Source organism: Dendrobates tinctorius, unplaced genomic scaffold (genome assembly GCF_039654945.1).
Source record: "Dendrobates tinctorius isolate UK_male_01 unplaced genomic scaffold, ASM3965494v1 ptg000086l, whole genome shotgun sequence".
Lineage (NCBI taxonomy): Eukaryota > Metazoa > Chordata > Amphibia > Anura > Dendrobatidae > Dendrobates > Dendrobates tinctorius.
This window is the reverse complement of record NW_027361754.1, coordinates 2688181-2708452: the sequence shown is the minus strand read 5'-3', so window position 1 is coordinate 2708452 and position 20272 is coordinate 2688181. Positions and strand designations below refer to the sequence as shown.

The 20272-nt window shown below is 45.8% G+C and overlaps 1 protein-coding gene across 2 annotated transcripts in view; it reads right to left on the bottom strand.

Annotated features, from left to right (window-relative positions):
* Positions 1-20272, bottom strand: part of ROBO3 (roundabout guidance receptor 3) — a 401016-nt gene that overhangs the window by 77794 nt on the left and 302950 nt on the right. For both annotated transcript variants that reach the window (XM_073584881.1, XM_073584882.1), the window contains one exon: positions 19698-20024. In XM_073584881.1, the coding sequence (XP_073440982.1) occupies positions 19698-20024 (327 nt within the window). The remainder of the gene's footprint in view (positions 1-19697; positions 20025-20272) is intronic.

The window sequence follows — 20272 nt, the reverse complement described above, 5'->3', positions numbered from 1 at the left end:
AGCCGCCTCTGAACAAGCTACAGCCACCTCTGTACAAGCCGCAGCCGCCTCTGTGTGAGCTGCAGCCAACGCTGTACAAGCCGCAGTCACATCTGAACAAGCCGTAGCCACCCCTATACGAGAAGCAGCCGCCTCTGAACAAGCCACAGCCACCTCTGTACAAGCCGCAGCCGCCTCTGTGTGAGCTGCAGCCAACGCTGTACAAGCCGCAGTCACATCTGAACAAGCCGCAGCCACCCCTATACGAGAAGCAGCCGCCTCTGAACAAGCCACAGTCACCTCTGCGTGACCCGCAGCCATCTTGGTACAAGCTGCAGTCACCTCTGTATGAGCCACAGCCACCTGTGTCAGCCGCAGCCAACTCTGTACAAGCCGCAGTCACATCTGTACAAGCCACAGCCACCACTATACGAGTGGCAGCCACCTCTGTATTTGCCACAGCCTCCTCTATGTGAGCCGCAGCCACCTCTGTTTGACACATGGTCATCTCTGCACAGACCCCAACCACCTCTGTATATGTTGCAGCCCTCTGTGTGAGTTGAAACCACCTTTTACCCTTTTATCTCCATCCATCTGTATCACTTTCAGCAGATTTCATGCTTCAGATTTAGGATTATCGTGTCCGATACAGAGATCTTATTATGGGATGTAACCCAATAGCCCCCAGAAGTCTTCCCACCACCTTCTTCCATCCTAATACGATGCGATCACCCTGCGTGTTACCCCAGGGGGTGTATAAAAATGTCCCTACAAACCGCCCATAAATCTCATGGCCTCATATTTGGTTTCCAGTTTGTTGTCTAATCGGGAAAAGCCTCCAGCGCTGGAACCGGAGACAGATTATTTACACGGATTTTACAGATCTCCTCGTTACGGACACTCAGGTTACTGGGGCGAAGACGGAAAACTAAAGAAAAATCAAAGACGGCAAGACTGGCACAGATGGGCATGAATTTGTGTGCGTCACAGTCCATTGCTGTGATCAGAAGAGTTACCATTCAGCACCCTGCGACGTAGTGCAAATTCTCAGCCTCAGGCGTCACAGACTTGCTGGGTCAGTAAGATCGGAGCGAGTGCGCGGCTGATAAACGCTTCGATCCTATCAAATTCATCCGCCACCACCGCGTACAATAACTCATCACCTGTAGGATGGCTGATGTCGGACGGCAGCGGAGCAGGTGACAGGCGCTCATCGTAATACAGAATGCTCCTCTCCAAGCAGAGATCCAGTCTCGTCACACTGGTCGAGCACGGGTATTATTATGTGACACGTCCATTACTCTCCAGGGACCCCGGACAAGGACTGTTTATTGGTTTCTGGTCCAGTGGGATCTGCCAGGACAAAAGCCACAGATGGAGAGCAGCTTCCTTTCACCACCTGTTAACTGCAAGTTTAGTCTTTAAAGTGACCATCCCCCTCCTCCATCCAAAACACAAACACAGGACCATGAGGGCTGTGGGGTCCGCACCACTGTGACTTTAAATAATGCAATCAGTCATCAGTGACAAGGCCGGTGTCAGGGGTACAAGGGAGGGGGTCCTGGCACAGAAACACAAGCTGCAGTCCAGGGCTGGAAACTGTAACACATCCCAGAAAATATCTAACAGATAATACGAAGCCCACGACCTGCGGACACAGTCAATACTGCCATTCATGTGTCAGAGCGACAAAGAACCGACACAAAGCCGAAAAATCGTCTGATCGCCCATTACCATCACACGATATCAGAAACGTGCAATCTTCACAGCAAAACTGTATCTGCCCACAACTATACAGGAGTTACACCTGACAGCGAGTACACCTCACCAGGGAGAGGCGCGACCAATACAGGAGTTACACCTGACAGCGAGTACACCTCACCAGGGAGAGGCGCGACCAATACAGGAGTTACACCTGACAGCGAGTACACCTCACCAGGGAGAGGCGCGACCACAACCTGCAAACAATCGTAACTGCGGAAATATAAATTGCTAATAACAGGATTAAGGGACTGAAGATCAAGGGACCCCAGCGACATCTTCTTTATCACAACTGGAGGGAGTTTCCAAAGGCCACATAGACCGAAAATGGCCAGTGATCAATCACAGCAGCTCTGACCTTCCATAAACAGGAACACTCTTCTCTGAGAGCCACTGCCAGACTCCTCTGTCCTCGCTCCTCCTCCTCCAGACTTCTCTGTCCTCCAACCTCCTCCTCCAGACTTCTCTGTCCTCCATCCTCCTCCTCCTCCTGACTCCTCTCTCCTCTTTCTCCAGACTCCTCTGTCCTCCAACCTCCTCTGTCCTCGCTCCTCCTCCTCCAGACTTCTCTGTCCTCCAACCTCCTCCTCCTCCAGACTCTTCTGTCCTCCAACCTCCTCCTCCTCCAGACTTCTCTGTCCTCCAACCTCCTCCTCCTCCAGACTCCTCTGTCCTCCAACCTCCTCCTCCTCCAGACTCCTCTGTCCTCCAACCTCCTCCTCCTCCAGACTCCTCTGTCCTCCAACCTCCTCCAGACTCCTCTGTCCTCCAACCTCCTCCTCCTCCAGACTCCTCTGTCCTCCAACCTCCTCCTCCTCCAGACTCCTCTGTCCTCCAACCTCCTCCTCCTCCAGACTCCTCTGTCCTCCAACCTCCTCCTCCTCCAGACTCCTCTGTCCTCCAACCTCCTCCTCCTCCAGACTCCTCTGTCCTCCAACCTCCTCCTCCTCCAGACTCCTCTGTCCTCCAACCTCCTCCTCCTCCAGACTCCTCTGTCCTCCAACCTCCTCCTCCTCCAGACTCCTCTGTCCTCCAACCTCCTCCTCCTCCAGACTCCTCTGTCCTCCAACCTCCTCCTCCTCCAGACTCCTCTGTCCTCCAACCTCCTCCTCCTCCAGACTCCTCTGTCCTCCAACCTCCTCCTCCTCCAGACTCCTCTGTCCTCCAACCTCCTCCTCCTCCAGACTCCTCTGTCCTCCAACCTCCTCCTCCTCCAGACTCCTCTGTCCTCCAACCTCCTCCTCCTCCAGACTCCTCTGTCCTCCAACCTCCTCCTCCTCCAGACTCCTCTGTCCTCCAACCTCCTCCTCCTCCAGACTCCTCTGTCCTCCAACCTCCTCCTCCTCCAGACTCCTCTGTCCTCCAACCTCCTCCTCCTCCAGACTCCTCTGTCCTCCAACCTCCTCCTCCTCCAGACTCCTCTGTCCTCCAACCTCCTCCTCCTCCAGACTCCTCTGTCCTCCAACCTCCTCCTCCTCCAGACTCCTCTGTCCTCCAACCTCCTCCTCCTCCAGACTCTTTCTCCAGACTCCTCTGTCCTCCATCCACCTCTTCCAGACTCCTCTGTCCTCCATCCTCCTCCTCCAGACTCCTATGTCCTTCTCCTCTGTTCTCCTTTGCCCTTCCTCCTCCTTCCAAACTCTTGTGTCCTCCTTCAGACTCCTGTGTCCTCCTCCTCCAGACCTCGTCTTCCTCTGGACCCTATGTCACTCTCCTCCAGACTACTCTATCCACCTCCTCCAGACCTCTCCTCCTCTGTCCTTCTCCTCTAGACTCCTCCTCATCCTTCTGAAACCTTTGTCTTCCCTCTTCTTTTAAACTTCTCTGCATCCTCCTCCAGAACCTTTTCTCCTCCTGACTTCTGTGTCCCGCAGACTCCTTTGGCAGAAACTTATTTCATGGAGAACAAAAAGATTAACCATTAAAAATTCAACTGGTTGGATCCTTCTCTCCCCTGACATCATCTGTCCCAGTTAAGTCAGGAGGCCCCCATAGAAATGAGACTCTCGGCAAATCCCACAGATATTTGGGGGTCCAGCAGACTTTAGTCTAATGTATATGAGGGCCTTAACCCCTTTCTGCCACAGGACGGAATAGTACGTCCAAATGGCAGCACCCCCGCTTTGATGTGGGCTCCGGCGGTGAGCCCGCATCAAAGCCGGGACATGTCAGCCGTTTTGAACATCTGACATGTGCCCGCAATAGCTGCGGGTGGAATCGCGATCCACCCACGGCTATTCACTAATTAAATGTATTTCACAAGCGCTCCAGACCATCCAGCCGGAAATGCGCTCACCGGTTCGTCGGCATAACAATCAGAGGTCTCCTTGAGACCTCTATGGTTGTTGATGCCGGATTGCTATGAGCGCCACCCTGTGGTCGGCGCTCATACCGATGCAGTAATTCTGCTACATACAGGCGATCTGAGCATCGCCTGTATGTAGCAGCGGGGAACAGGCTATGGCAGCTTCTAGCCTCCCATGGAGGCTATTGAAGCATGCCAAAAGTTAAAAAAAAAAGTTTTTAAAAATATGAAAAAAAAATAAAAAAAAAAAACATAAAAGTTCAAATCACCCCCCGTTTGCCCCATTCAAAATAAAACAATTAAAAAAATCAAACATAGACATATTTGGTATTGTCGAGTTCAGAATCGCCTGATCTATCAATAAATAATAGGATTAACCTGATCACTAAACAGCATAGCGAGAAAAAAATAAAAACGCCAGAATTACTTTTTTTGGTCGCCGCGACATCTCATTAAAATGCAATAATGGGCGAACAAAAGATCGTATCTGCCCAAAAATTGTATCATTAAAAACGTCAGCTTGGCGCGCAAAAAATAAGCCCTAACCCAACCCGAGTTCATGAAAAATGGAGATGCTACGAAAATGGCGCAATTCTTTTTTTTTTTTTTTTAGCAAACTCTGGAATTTTTTTCACCACTTAGATAAAAAAGAACCTAGGCATGTTTGGTGTCTATGAACTCGTAATGACTTGGGGAATCATAATGGCAGGTCAGTTTTAGCATTTAGTGAACCTAGCAAAAAAGCCAAACAAAAAAACAAATGTGAGATTGCACTTTTTTTTGCAATTTCACCACACTTGGAATTTTTTCCCCGTTTTCTGTTACACGACATGGTAAAACCAATGGTATCGTTCAAAAGTACAACTCGTCCAGCAAAAAATAAGCTCTAACATGGCCATATTGATGAAAAAATAAAAAGATATCGCTCTGGGAAGAAGGGAAGCGAAAACAAAAATGCAAAACCGAAAAAAACTCCGGTCATTAAGGGGAAAGGGAATCTGTCAGCCAGTTCTTGCCATCTAATATAAGAAACAAAAAAACAAAAAAAAACAAATCTGAACTGAGAATGTAAGTTAACGTGTATGCACAATGTAAGTGCATATTAACACATGACCATTAACCAGAGAAAACAAAAAGCAAAAAACACAAATATCCTGAACTAAAAAGTAAAAAATATATACTGCAAATAATGCATAAAGGTAGTAATAATAATAATAAGGGTATTTAGTAAACATAATTTTGATCAAAATAATGTACAAGCCCTCCCGCCACGTCAAGGCAACCCTTGTGGGACAGTCCCTACTCTAGTATTAAAAACCTTTTAAAAGGTAGTAATAATAATAATAAGGGTATTTAGTAGGGACTGTCCCACAAGGGTTGCCTTGACGTGGCGGGAGGGCTTGTACATTATTTTGATCAAAATTATGTTTACTAAATACCCTTATTATTATTATTACTACCTTTTAAAAGGTTTTTAATACTAGAGTAGGGACTGTCCCACAAGGGTTGCCTTGACGTGGCGGGAGGGCTTGTACATTATTTTGATCAAAATTATGTTTACTAAATACCCTTATTATTATTATTACTACCTTTATGCATTATTTGCAGTATATATTTTTTACTTTTTAGTTCAGGATATTTGTGTTTTTTGCTTTTTGTTTTCTCTGGTTAATGGTCATGTGTTAATATGCACTTACATTGTGCATACACATTAACTTACTTTTCTCAGTTCAGATTTGTTTTTTATTCATTTCATTGTGCATTCAGTGCATATATGGGTGTGACCGCCCTCCTTCTGAGCTGGGAAAGCCATCCAGTCTGGCCTAAGCTGTTACTAGTGGTTCAGCCGCTCGACCCTTATTCACATTCACGTCACTTGGCAAGTGAAAAGGTTTTTAATACTAGAGTAAGGACTGTCCCACAAGGGTTGCCGTGACGTGGTGGGATGGCTTGTACATTATTTTGATCAAAATTATGTTTACTAAATACCCTTATTATTATTATTACTACCTTTATGCATTATTTGCAGTATATATTTTTTACTTTTTAGTTCAGGATATTTGTGTTTTTTGCTTTTTATTTCATCTAATATAAGAGCAGAATAATGTAGGGGCAGAGACCCTTGTTTCAGTGATGTGTTACTTACAGAGCTGCTTGTTGTAGTTTTGATAGAATCAGTGTTTTATCAGAAGAAGTTTATCATTAAAGGACTAGTTGGCATGCTGTCATGTAGTTCTCCATATTCATGAGCTCTGTATAACCATGCCCCCAGCACTGATTGGCAATTTTCTACCTATGCATAGCGCTAGGTACAGGGTTATACAAAGAAAGCTGCCACTTAGTGGTGGGAGGCAGGATTATATAGAGAATGTGCCCAACCAGTGGTGGGGGTGGGGTTACACAGAGAAAGTGGCGAATCAGTGGTGGAGGCGGAGTTATATAGAGAAAGAGGCCAATCAGTGGTGGAGGCGGAGTTATATAGCAAAAACAGCCAGTGGTAAGGGCAGGGTTATAAAGTGAAAGTACCCAATCAGTAGTGGGGGTGAAGTTTTTCAGACAAAGTGGCCAATTAGTTGTGGGAGGCGGGGTTATATAGAGAAAGCGGCCAATCAGTGGTGGGGGTGAGGTTATATAGAGAAAATGGACAATCAGTGGTGGGGGCGGGGTTATATAGAGAAAGCGGTGGTGGGGGCGGGGTTATATAGAGAAAGCGGCCAATCAGTGGTGGGGGCGGGGTTATATAGAGAAAGCGGCCAATCAGTGGTGGGGGCGAGGTTATATAGAGACAACGGCCAATCAGTGGTGGGGGCAGGGTTATGCAGAGCTCAGCATTTTGACAACTGTTTGATCTGCAGCAGAGAAAACAGTTTTTAATCAAAACTGTAGCAAGCAGCCCAGTAAGTGACATCACTGGAATCTTGCCCAATGTTATCCTGAGCTCAGATGGGGTTACAGATTCCCTTTAAGTGATGTAATAAAGCAGTAGGTAATAACTTAAGAAAATTGCACGTCGGGGTTTGAACTCAAGTCCATAAGTTCATGTGTGGCCCAGACCTGAGCCGGCCACAAAACAACGTTTAATGATTCTTTCTAGTACTGCAAATAATTCTACTCTGTGAAGCAAATGTCTTGTTTCCTGTCTGAATGACGTTTATTTTCTACATTGGTCCAAGAAAAATTTGCCAGATTTGACTATTTTTGTGTCATGAAGATGACAATGGCTTGTAATTGAACGGTTAACGATGGCCATCTCCGGATCATGTGAGGATCTTAAAGGGGCACCAAATATGTCGGCGGGAAGCATCTGCGCTATACTAATATTTACAGGGAGAGCAAACAAATCTGGGCCTGTGACAATCAGCGATGTGTGCAGCAAACACCAGTAATGAAGTGCATTCATCAGAGAACGGTCCTGACATCGCGGCTATCATGACGAATGTGTTTGTAGCAGCGCTCTCATGTTTACCGGATACACAGAGTGTAATATCAGGCGTCACCAGAAGCCTCCCCAATGATGGGGGTACTAATCACATCGCTGACTGGTCACAGTTCACACAGACACAGCAGTGTTGTACAGAAATTGTAGCGATAACGATCTATGGAGCCGCAATGATCAGACGCAGATCTGACTCCACTACAGTGCATCCGACAGGGTGAGGACATTGCATATGGAGGAGTCATTCCTTGCCAGCAAGCAGAGGACGGTAGACACGATGTGCGCAGGAGGAAGCGTCGCCGCCCTTCTCTATATATACTATTGGACATATGTTTCCTGAAAGTGAATTCAGGGAAGTGTGCGCCAAACAATGGAGAAAGACTAAGGACAAGCGGCTGAAGAGCAGAAAGGGCTCCCGAGGAGGGGTCCGGAGACCCCGATATTATAGAGAAGAGCAATCCGTGAGCTCACCTTAAAGACTAACATGTGAGGGGCGAGGACGGGGATGAACGAACTCCACGGCCCCATCTTATTTCCTTGGGGAATATCTGACAACAATAACTGCAGTTTATCTGACTGGAGGGGAAGTTTATACAGAGAGGGGTAGAGGCGACAAAGTGCACCGGATACCAGACATGCGTCCATTCTTACCTCTGTACAGGAGTGCTGCTAATGGGGGCGAGGGTCTGACAATCTCATGACTGTCATCACAGTGTGCGAAGAGAGAGGTAGTCACCGATAAATTACACAACATCTGATGATACCGTATATGTGATGTGAACATTTCATGGTCAAACTGAAAAAGGTCTCTAGATCAACACCAGATGTAAAGTGACGTCACAACAGATGGGACACCGCATCGGAAACCAACATCATCACTGCCCAGAAGACCAGCGCTGGCAGTAAGGAAGGTGGTGGCCGGAAGGAGGCAGAGGAGGATGGACAGTGAGGAAACGAGTCTGTGTCTGTAATACAGGGGTCCAAGAGGGATTGGGGGGTTATAGGAGAAGGTGGGCAAGTAACAAGTGAGGTAGGTTGTTTAGGAGACAGTGGGAGGGGAGAGAAGGGTATCAGGGGGTTATAGTAAAAGTGTAAAAGTGGCAGTACTATAGGAGGGGTTGAGAGGTTATATGAGGGGTTACATTTATTTGAGGGTATCGGGGTGGGAGGTTATAGGAAGGATTGCAGTATTATAGGAGGGGTTGAGAGGTTATATATGGGGTTACGTTTATATGAGGGCATCAAGGTGGGAGATTGTAGAAAGGATTTCAGTATTATAGGAGGAGCTGAGGGGTAATAAAAGGGGGGTACGTTTACAGGAGGGTATCGGGGGTGGGAGGTATTAGAAGGGATGGAGTTTTACAGAAGGGGGTGGAGGGTTTATATAACGGGGTGCATTTATAGTAGGGTATCGGGGGTGGGATAGGAAATTATAGGAAGGGTTGCTGTGCTACAGTAGAGGGTAGAGGGGTATATGAGGGGGTACATTTATAGGAGGGTATTGGGGGTGGGAGGCTATAGGAAGGATGGTAATGCCACAGTAGGGGTTGGAGGGGTTATATGAGGGGGTACATTTATAGGAGAGTATCAGGGGTGGGAGGTAATAAGAAAGGATGTGGTGTTACAGTAGGGGTGGAGGGGTTAAATGAGGGGGTACATTAATAGGAGGGTATCGGGGGTGAGAGGTTATAGGAAGGGTTGTGGTGCCACAGTAGGGGGTGGAGGAGTTATATGAGAGGGTACATTAGTGGGAGGGTATCGGGGGTGAGAGGTTATAGGAAGGGTTGTGGTGCTACAGTAGGGGGTGGAGGAGTTATATAAGGGGGTACATTAGTGGGAGGGTATCGGGGGTGAGAGGTTATAGGAAGGGTTGTGGTGCTACAGTAGGGGGTGGAGGAGTTATATGAGGGGGTACACTAATAGGAGGGTACTGGGGAAGGGAGGGTATAGGAAGGGTAGTGGTGCTAAATAGGGAGCGGAGGGGTTATATGAGGGGGTACATCAATAGGAGGGTATCGGGGGTGGGAAGGTATAGGAAGGGTTTACATTTATAAGAGGGTATCGGGAGGTGGGAGGGTATGGGAAGGGTTGCGGTGCTACAGAAGGGGGTGAAGTTATATGAGGGGGCAGGTGTGTATGGGAACTACACCACAGACAGATGAATGTGACAAGTGTCGGCCTCGCAGACATGAGTCAGTGTCCTGTGACTCTCCATCCGGTACATGCTCCCATTATTATAATCCGGTTTTATTTTATAGGGCCATAGACGGTTCATTGAGAACTTAATTCACTTCACATTAATGAGTTTATGGTTGATGCAAAACTCATGATGACCGGAAGAGACAATGGGTAAAATGTGCGAAGAGAGCGTTTACTGTGGACACACCGTATGGAGCCGCGGTCACATAAGAACAAGAAAAACGCCAAGGAAAAGTCTTAATAGATGCAATTATACCAAAGAACATAATCAGGAAATGACCGGGAGACGTCAGCCCCAGAGTCGTCTGTCCTTACGTCTCCACCGATAATGACCGCCATAACAGCTTCCCAACGGTATGGAGGGCTCCGCTCACATCTTGTTACGGGGGCATCTCCTATTGGCTGTATACCTCCCATGTATAGGTCGTCCACAGTCACAGCGGTTCAAGAACCAGGTGGCTCATAGACGATGTATAGACATAGACGGGGGCTGGCTGGCTCCTCATTTCTCCAGCCATCTTCTATGTATCTGCTAGGCTTAGTCAGCCCATCCGCGTCTATGTCTATACATTGACTGTGATAGATATCAAACACCAAAAGAAGAATGAGCGAGAATACCACAATAAATATCAAAAATAATTGTTTTTATTAATATTCACTATTACAAAGTAAGAAATTCATCATATAGACAAAGATAAAAAATGTAGAAGAAATACGGACAGTACAACCTGAGGCAACGGAAATATCTTTGAGGACCCGGTAAAAAGACACCCACTTTTATAAATATATCTCTCAGCCATAAAAAACGTTAAATCCAAAGATGTATCTATTGTATATAGTAGCCAGTGCACTTTCCCATGTGAAAAATCCTACACACTTGTTCATCTGGTACATGCTAATAAACGGTCAAACAGTCAGTAAATATAAACCAAGTTCAAAAGACAAAGGTTAAAGGGGTCATACCACAATAAGTCCACCGTGCCGTCAGGTAACGCAGCACCAACGCGCGTTTCGCGTGGGCTTCCTCAGACAGATGACAGATGAATTTCTTACTTTGTAATATTGAATATTAATAAAAATAATTATTTTTGATATTATTTATTGTGGTATTATCGCTTCTCCTTCTTTTGGTGTTTGATATGATTTTGGGAGTTTACCTGTTACTTTCTAAGTATTGTAGCATTGGTGTTTTTTGTATATTTATTGACTGTGATAGAGAAGGGATCTGGCTTGCCTAGTGAACTGATCAGTCCGCCATCCCCCTTCACACCCAGCATGGATGTGCTGAACTGTTATCTAAAGTGTAGATTATTGGGTTGTTCTTTCTATTCTGCTCAGAGGAGGTGGATATACTGTATATCAATGTTTATTCATTTTAATCGCTAACTTTTGGCTATTTGTATTTAAAAAAAAACAAAAAAAAAAAAACACTAAGTAAAATAAATCTAATAAAGACCGAGAAGATTTTACACAGGCGTCCGCCATCCCTGGCTAATTTTTACATCACTAGAATATGTGGATCCGCCGCCGTCTGTACTTCATGTCCCAGCATAAAGAGACACAATTAGATCTGCCAAAGGCGTTTCACAGCCGCGTCCCCCACCCGGGGTGATGTATATAACCGGCAGCCGCCGGACCCTGAGCTGTAATTAGAGGAAGAACTTCCAGCAGCATGAAGTGAATGTTCTGTGGTGAAACCCGCAGAGCAACTCGAAGCACAGAAATCCAGAGGAACACGCCAATACTCTGCACGAGATGGGCAGGGAAGTCACCGCCATGAAAAAGGGCAGGTGCAGTTACTCTACATGTACACATGTGGTAGAGCTCTTCTTGATGATGCCCCCACATGACAAATGTGACCTGTGTGGGGGGCAGGTACTTACTAAATTACAGTAATGTAACATCTTCAGTTCATTCATCTCTGGATTAGAGGTGGGGGTGCTATTGCATTGATGTTTATACATGAACTATTTTCCCTGAATGGTGGTGAAAAGAGGTGCTGCAGCAGCACATTCCAAAACAATATGATGGGAGTCTCCTCATATTCCTCAGCCCTGATTTCTGTTGTAAAAATCTGAAAAAGTCAGGAATCCTATAGATCTGAAAGTCTCTCTAACTCCAGATCTATCCCTAGAAATGATAACCCCACTCTGTAATTCCAGATCTATCCCTACAAATGATACCTCTGCTCTCTAGTTCCAGATCCATCTCTATAAATAACCCCACTCTCTAACTCCAGATTATAAACATACCTCTCTGCTCTCTAACTCCAGATCTATCCCTATAACTGATATCCCCGCTCTCTAACTCCAGATCTATCCCTATAAACACACCTCTGCTCTCTAATTCCAGATCTATCCCTATAACTGATATCCCCGCTCTCTAACTCCAGATCTATCCCTATAAACATACCTCTCTGCTCTCTAACTCCAGATCTATCCCTATAACAGATATCCCCGCTCTCTAACTCCAGATCTATCACTATAAACATACCTCTGCTCTAATTCCAGATCTATCCCTATAAATGATATCCCCACTCTCTAACTCCAGATCTATCCCTATAAACATACCTCTGCTCTCTAATTCCAGATCTATCCCTATAACTGATATCCCCACTCTCTAACTCCAGATCTATCCATATAAACATACCTCTGCTCTCTAATTCCAGATCTATACCTATAAATGATATCCCCACTCTCTAACTCCAGATCTATCCCTATAAACATACCTCTGCTCTCTAATTCCAGATCTATCCCTATAACTGATATCCCCGCTCTCTAACTCCAGATCTATCCATATAAACATACCTCTGCTCTCTAATTCCAGATCTATCCCTATAACTGATATCCACGCTCTCTAACTCAAGATCTATCCCTATAAATAATCCCGCTAATTCCAGATCTATCCCTATAACTGATATCCCCGCTCTCTAACTCCAGATCTATCCATATAAACATACCTCTGCTCTCTAATTCCAGATCTATCCCTATAAATATCCCCGCTCTCTAACTCAAGATCTATCCCTATAAACATACCTCTGCTCTCTAATTCTAGATCTATCCCTATAACTGATATCCCCACTCTCTAACTCCAGATCTATCCATATAAACATACCTCTGCTCTCTAATTCCAGATCTATCCCTATAACTGATATCCCCGCTCTCTAACTCCAGATCTATCCCTATAAACATACCTCTGCTCTCTAATTCCAGATCTATCCCTATAACTGATATCCCCGCTCTCTAACTCCAGATCTATCCATATAAACATACCTCTGCTCTCTAATTCCAGATCTATCCCTATAACTGATATACACGCTCTCTAACTCAAGATCTATCCCTATAAATAACCCCGCTAATTCCAGATCTATCCCTATAACTGATAACCCCGCTCTCTATAATCACTGCTGTATAACGGATCAGTGCAGGCAATGACTCGACAATGAAAATAGGGCGATTTGCAGAATTCAATGAATTTAAAGTGATAATTTATCTTTACTCTTCCTTTCCGGCTGAATACAAATTTAAAGGGATAGCGCATCAATTTCACCCACCAGTGGAAATGCTGATTAATTACATGTAAATCACTAATGCCTGTAGTCTCTTTACACTGTCTAGAATTGCAGTTCACAGTTATCTCCAGAGATAGGACAGATGATGAACAGAAGTAAAATCATCTGCCTGGTCTGAGAGAAAATGTCTGCATCCTTGGACCTCAGCATCAAGTGCAGCACGGCGACAACATACACACAAAAACACAGTATACGCACACAAAAGAAAATAATTTTATTGAGATAAACACTCTGACACTTTCCCTTGTTGACCACTTTATTAAAAAAAGAAGAAAAATCCCACGCAGGTCTGACATAGTCCACCGAATCCAACGTACAAAGCAAACAGCCAGTTCCGGGTCACACTGAGACGTGACGTCACCGACGTCGCCGGACTTCAGAGTCATTGAGTCCCGGAAGTGGCTGTTTGCAAAGTCCATGTAGCATCAGGACGAAACGCCATAGGCTTTGTACGTCGGCTTCACCGCACTAAGTCCGACCTGCGTGGGAACTTTTTTTTTTTCAAATTTAATGATGAAAGAGGAAAAGTGTCTGTTTTATTTCTCTGTGTTTTCTGTGCATGTTCTTTTCAGGTTTCCATTTGCCGGACTATGTCGAATCTACGTCTCTTTTTTTTTTTTAATAAAGTCGTGAACCAGGGAAAGTGTGGGAAAGAGTTTATTTCATTAAAGCATTTTGTGTGTATGTGTTTTTTTTAGTACTGGGATAGTAATGGAGAGGAGTCTATCTGATGAGCCCGATTACTAACACCAGCGCTTGATGTCAGCTGTGTTTTTTGACAAATCACAGCTGACATCAACCCCAAAGCCCCAATACCCCGATTGTCATCGCACCAGAGCAATCAGGAAGAGCAAAGGTGAAGCGCCAAAATTGGAGCATCTCATGTGATGAGCCAATTCTGGGGTGGCTGCGCGCTGACATTTTTAGGCGGGGAAGGGTCCAATGACCAGAGACCTTCCCAGTCTGACAATATAAGCCCACAGCTGTTTGCTTTACCTTGGCTGGTTATCAAACCTACGAGGGACCCCACATCATTTTTTTCATTCATTTATGTATACAGTGCATTACACACACAAGGCACTAGTGTGTTGTGAAATTATATAACTGGTGGATATCTATTTATTACCTATTTTATATCTTCTATCATCTATATCCATCTATTATCATCTATAGCTTTACAGAAGCTTTCTTTCTTTTTCAACTAGCTTTATAAGCTACAAATTGCCATCACTGCTGAACAAAAACGCATAAAAAACAAGTGTATAGTCCGCTGCATACTTCCTGCCAAGAAATGAAGGAATGGTGCAGAAATGTCTGCATCCAAATACTCAATATGTGCACGAACCTCAACACGGGGATACAGGATTAATTATTGATCGCTGGGGTCTGACCACTGGGACCCCCCAATGATCTGGAGAATGGAGTGAAGGTGCCTCTGCCAGACCTCTGCTCTATTGTCTAAGGGATCACTAAAAATAATGAAGTGATATTCTCAGCTTTCATCAGCAGTCCCATAGACAATGACTGGAATAAGTGAACACCAATTCATTACAGAGATTGCTGTGGACCCCAGTGGGGAGCCCTCCATAGATCAGCTGGTTATCTATGGGTATAGTAGATCGTTCAGGTCTGGGAGTACTCTGTGTATTCAATGCAATGTAATAATTTACCTGCAGCGCCCCCAGAGGGTGAATGCAGTACTACATATTACAATGTAGCACACAGAAGTGCAGAGTCCTCCAGACTAAGTATTCTGCAGCTTTCCGCTAGTATTGGGATATTCAGTACTGGGGTATTTGAAAATATTAATATTTTATAAATTGTCCAGAAAGAGAAAAGCAAAATCTAGAAAAATGGGCAAAGTGTCAAAAAATAGAAAAACCTAATGATGCGGAATATTAGTGAGATGATAAAAAATAAATTTTTCTAAAAAGCGGAGCAAGAAAATGAAGGGAGAAAGCAAAAAACTGTAAGAACATAAGAAAGAAATCTTAAAAATTAGAGATCTGAGAATGGAAGGAACCAAGAAGCAGACAGACGACATTAGTCATTAAAATAAAAAAAAAAATAAAAGACATTTGCGACGAGCAAGACTTCATTCAAAATCACTCTGACATTTCTCTGTGCTGAGATGAGAGCACTTTACCACTGGGAGGTCCGAGGGTCCAAAGTCTCCCCCCCACCTCTAATGACACGGCGCTTTATTAGGAGCTCTGAGCACTGTCTCTGAACCCCATGAATCTTCATTACTATGTCCTGATCTTTGGGAAAGATGCAACGCTCGGTAATTATTCGCAGTGACAAATCTGGAACCCCGAAAATAAATCTGTATAATGTCTGCTCAGCTCATCCAAAAATACTGCAAAAGAATAGAAAAACACTGGAACAAAACCAAACCCCTCGCCACGACTGGAGCTCACTGGTAGAGCCCCAATTACTCCCCAGCTGATAGAATCCCCGACTTCGTGCCGCTCCAGCTTTACAGTCTCTTGTCTGCGTAATGGAGTAAAAGTGACAGAAAATCAATGAATAATTCCCATTTATAACGGTAGACGGTGGAGCTTGGCTGGCCTCCACAACTAAAATGTAAGGCTGCCCTCTAAAGGGCTTCCTCCAAGGTGGCAGCCACGTCATCCACGTCTAGGCGCATTACATGTATCACGGAGGAACGGGGTGTGATGACCAGGTTGCTGAACAATATGGCTGCTACTGGGGAAGGAGCGCCCACTGACTGGAGACGTGGCGGCCACGTCTAGGCGCATTACATGTATCACGGAGGAACGGGGTGTGATGACCAGGTTGCTGAACAATATGGCTGCTACTGGGGAAGGAGCGCCCGCTGACTGGAGACGTGGCGGCCAATGACATGGCCGCGGTTCAGCTCTTAGGGCGGCTTTTCTGAGTTTGTGCCACTTTGGAGGCCGCCCAGCACCACAGTCACGATTACTGGACATGATCCATTTTCTAAGCAGAAGCAATAAACAGAAACCATAATTGTTGCTTTGTTTTCTCCATCGATGGTTCCACGCTCCAACGCGTTTTATGTCATTCAATAAAAGCATCGGTGGCCTGATCAGCGGATTTCTGCCTTCCCAGTAATGGCGTCTCTGTGATGGCGCACATTCGCCGCAGTCTTTGTAGAGATGGGGATATGAGTTGCCATTATGGCGGATTTGCTGAGTCAACGCTGCGTATAGTAATGGTTCTCTCTATACAGCGAGGAGTCAACGGAGCGCAGAGAGCGACGGTAAACACAATTAAGTGCAGAATGTAGGGTTTTATCGTAGCCGTAAAAGCAGAGCGAGAAGTAAATCATGAGCAGTCACAGCGCCATTATCACCACCACCATCATCATCCACAGCAACACAGATTCAGGGAAGAGACTGAACTGAGGGGTCTGCAAAGCGGAAGGCAGAAATACAGATGTAGCAGAGTGGAACGGTGGCTGAACAGGGATTAAGGAAGATCTCCCAACACACACACACGGAGCGCAACTGGGCCAGAAGAGCCGGAAAGATTGTAATGTTACCTGTAGTCCTATGTAACACCACAGATAACACTGTGATAACTCTCTGAGCAGATAATGTAGTAGATGTCACCAGCAGTCCTATGTAACGCCACAGATGCACAGAGTTGTCACTGTGCTATCTGTTGTGTTACATAGGACTGCAAGTGACATTTACATTATCTGTACTCAGTTATCACTGTGTTATGTATGGTGTTACATAGGACTGCAGGTGAAACCTCATACATTATCTGTACTCAGAGCGTTATCACTGTTATATGTGGTGTTACATAGGACTGCATGTGATATCAACTACATTATCTGTACTCAGGGAGTTATCACTGTTATCTGTGGTGTTACATGGGACTGCATGTGATATCTACTACAATATCTGTACTCAGGGAGTTATCACTGTTGTATGTGGTATTACATAGGACTGCAGGTGACATTACTACATTATCTGTACTCAGGGGGTTATCGCTGTTGTCAGATAGGACTGCAGGCAATATCATCACAGATAACAGTGATATCTCCAAGTACAGATAATGAAGTAGATGTCACCCGCATGACACTATTATACACAGATCTTCCTTTTAGTGTTGCTGATTATGATTTTTATTTCTCGCGCCATTCGACATTGTAACCGCGGGGAGAGACGAGGGCGACGCGCAGTATATCGAGCACATCCATCGCCCGTCAAGACCCATTAGTGATACCTATGACCGCCAGAATCCTCGTCCTGCAGATATAACCCGGGAGATGCTTCTCTGTTATTATCTTAAGACAATAAAAATCCAATTGCTCGCGTCACTCAGCCGCGGAGAGGTCAGACACTGCACAGGGAGGACCCCCGGAGACAATGGCGACCTGTGACCTCCGCCCGGCTGATGGATTGCAGCTCCTGGTCTGATGAGATCTGCAGACTGATAACCTGACGGGAAACTACAAGAGGGTCATTAGAGGCGATGCTGCACAGACAGGCGGATATTTTGGATTTTACACCATTAATTCTATTATCATCTGACCACTAACGATCGCTGACCAGGGAGTCAGACACCGCGATACCTCAGATTGTCTTTCACCATTTACTATATACAATGACTTTTGTGTAATTCCTTCTTTGCACTGTGTCAATTCTCACTTTTCCTTATTTTGCCGGTGAGGTGATCGGTGGATTTATCATTCTGCTCCTCTTTCTGAGCCACGTGTTGGCCTTTTTTACTCCGATTTTTCCTCCCATCTCCATCTATAAACATTTACCCATCTCCTGGCGATTTCAGACATTTTGTTCCCGAGCTGATTTATGGGATATAAAATTTCTCATTTAACCCCGCCGAGCTCAGCTGATATAAATGAGGTCCTAGGGGGAAGTGTGGAGCGGATCTCCGGAGCTTCGCTCTACAGGGAGAGGATCGAGAGACTCAGATACTCATCATCCAGAGCCGTCAGCCAGACGCCACTGCAGAGCGATCAATAAAGCTCCTCTGACCACAATGGCCGCCTCTCCTGCTCGCGGGGATGGGAATATTACAGATAGATACTATACCCTCAATGGCGGAGGCAGCTCAGGTGTCGCCAGATGCTGCAGAACTACACGTCCCAGCCTAACCTGCCAGTTACAAACAAGATCGGGAGAACCTGGAGCCAGGGACCTGCTCAGAATACAGTGTATGGATTCACTTAAAGGGATTAGCCACTGTAAAGAGAAAAAAAAAAGAGCAAACGGGATACAGGGGAGACTGGCCTGAAAAGTTCCTTATCGCCCCTTCTGTGCCCTCGGAGCCTGTTCAGACTGGTTTCTATGGATGTTGTGTCTGACTACACATTTACGAGCTTGAAACTATTAATAGTGTGCAGTAACCATAATAACCAGACTGTAACAAGTGTTCACCTCACTACCATCGAGGAGCTTTCCCCACTGTCCACAGTGACACCCAGGCCAACACAACCGCCCTGGGTCGGGGTCTCAGCAGCCGGACCCCACAATCATACATTTATCCTGTGTATGGTGACGCCGTATATTGTGTCTTACAGGGATGACGTCTGACCCCTCCTTACAGCTGTCTGTACTTCCAGCCATTATCCTGCAGGAGCGGCAATGACGTGATGAAACTGCTCCTCCGTCGGTGGGACGCAGTGACCCGGGGTTCCCCTTTATCACAAGAGTCATTATAAGAAGACATCGCCCCTCACCTTGTGGCGGACACATACTGTCTTACCACCGTGTATGAAGTCGGTGTCTTTCTTCTACTTTCTCCGCTCTCCGATATCTTATCTATGGACTGGAGCTAAAGCCCAAGTTGTGGTCATACCGGAGGTTTCTACAGGGTAACACACTCACTGCGCCAGGGCCTAGGCTCTTCCCAACACATGGACGACTGACATTGGCTTTGAAGCAGACTGGCACTGAGTGCTAGAATTACATGTTATTCTCCTCCATAGTGGAGCTGTCCAATAGTGGCCATTCAAGGCACGGACATCACACAACACAACGTATGGCCCTAGATTTGTCACAATGAGCTTTGGCAGACATTTGCCAGTTTATCGAGGTGGTCCCGGAGGAAGATACTCTGTACACTGCACATCAGATCCCAAAAATACTCCAAATAAATCCAGTCTGGATATGACCCATCCGAGAAGATTCTTTATGTTCTTTTACCCAACTCTTGTTCTATTCATGTACTGTATATTAAACCAATGGACCTTAAAGGGGCGCTCCATAAACTATTGCATACCCACCTTGTTTGGATGGGAATAGCCCTTTAATAAATGTATTAACTGCACGGATGAACAGTAAGAAAAGTTTTCTAGAACTCCAGCACATCGCTGGCAGCCCCTCTAATACACCTGGTACAGGTGGTCTTCTCCACACTGACTGTGCCTACAGCATTCATGTTTGGTGGCTGAAATTCTACGACTGACCCCGCCACATGCCACTTACGTGCCACCTCCAGAGACGCGTTTCGGCTCACTGATTCTCCGAGGTAGTTCCGGGCCACACAGATATAAATCCCTTCATCAGGTTTACTCCGCCGTCCATGTACAATACGAAGGAAAAACAGGGAGCCGCTGGGCAGCAACATGCGGTGGGACCGAGGGTCGTCCTTGTCCGTCTCCACGCGCTCGCCATCTTTGTACCACTCAATAATGGGTGTTGGACGGCCCTCCGCCTTACAGTTTAGCGTAGCAGGTTCCCCTTTGGAGACAATGTGATCAGACGGGTGCTCCACAATCCTCGGGGGAAAATCCTCCAGACGAGGCCGGGATCCTGAAACAGGAAGATCAAAACCATCAGAAACAGCACATAATACCAGACATCCCATAATAAGTGCATACAGCAGTGTATCTAAGCCTATCAAGGGTGGTACCCTCTGCTGAGCTGTGTATCTAATTCCATCATGTGTGATACTGTCGGCTAAGCTGTGTATCTCACCTTATGTGTGATACTGCCTGCTGAGAGGTATCTAATCCTATCCAGTGTGATACTGCCTGCTGAGCTGTGTATCTAAGCTTATC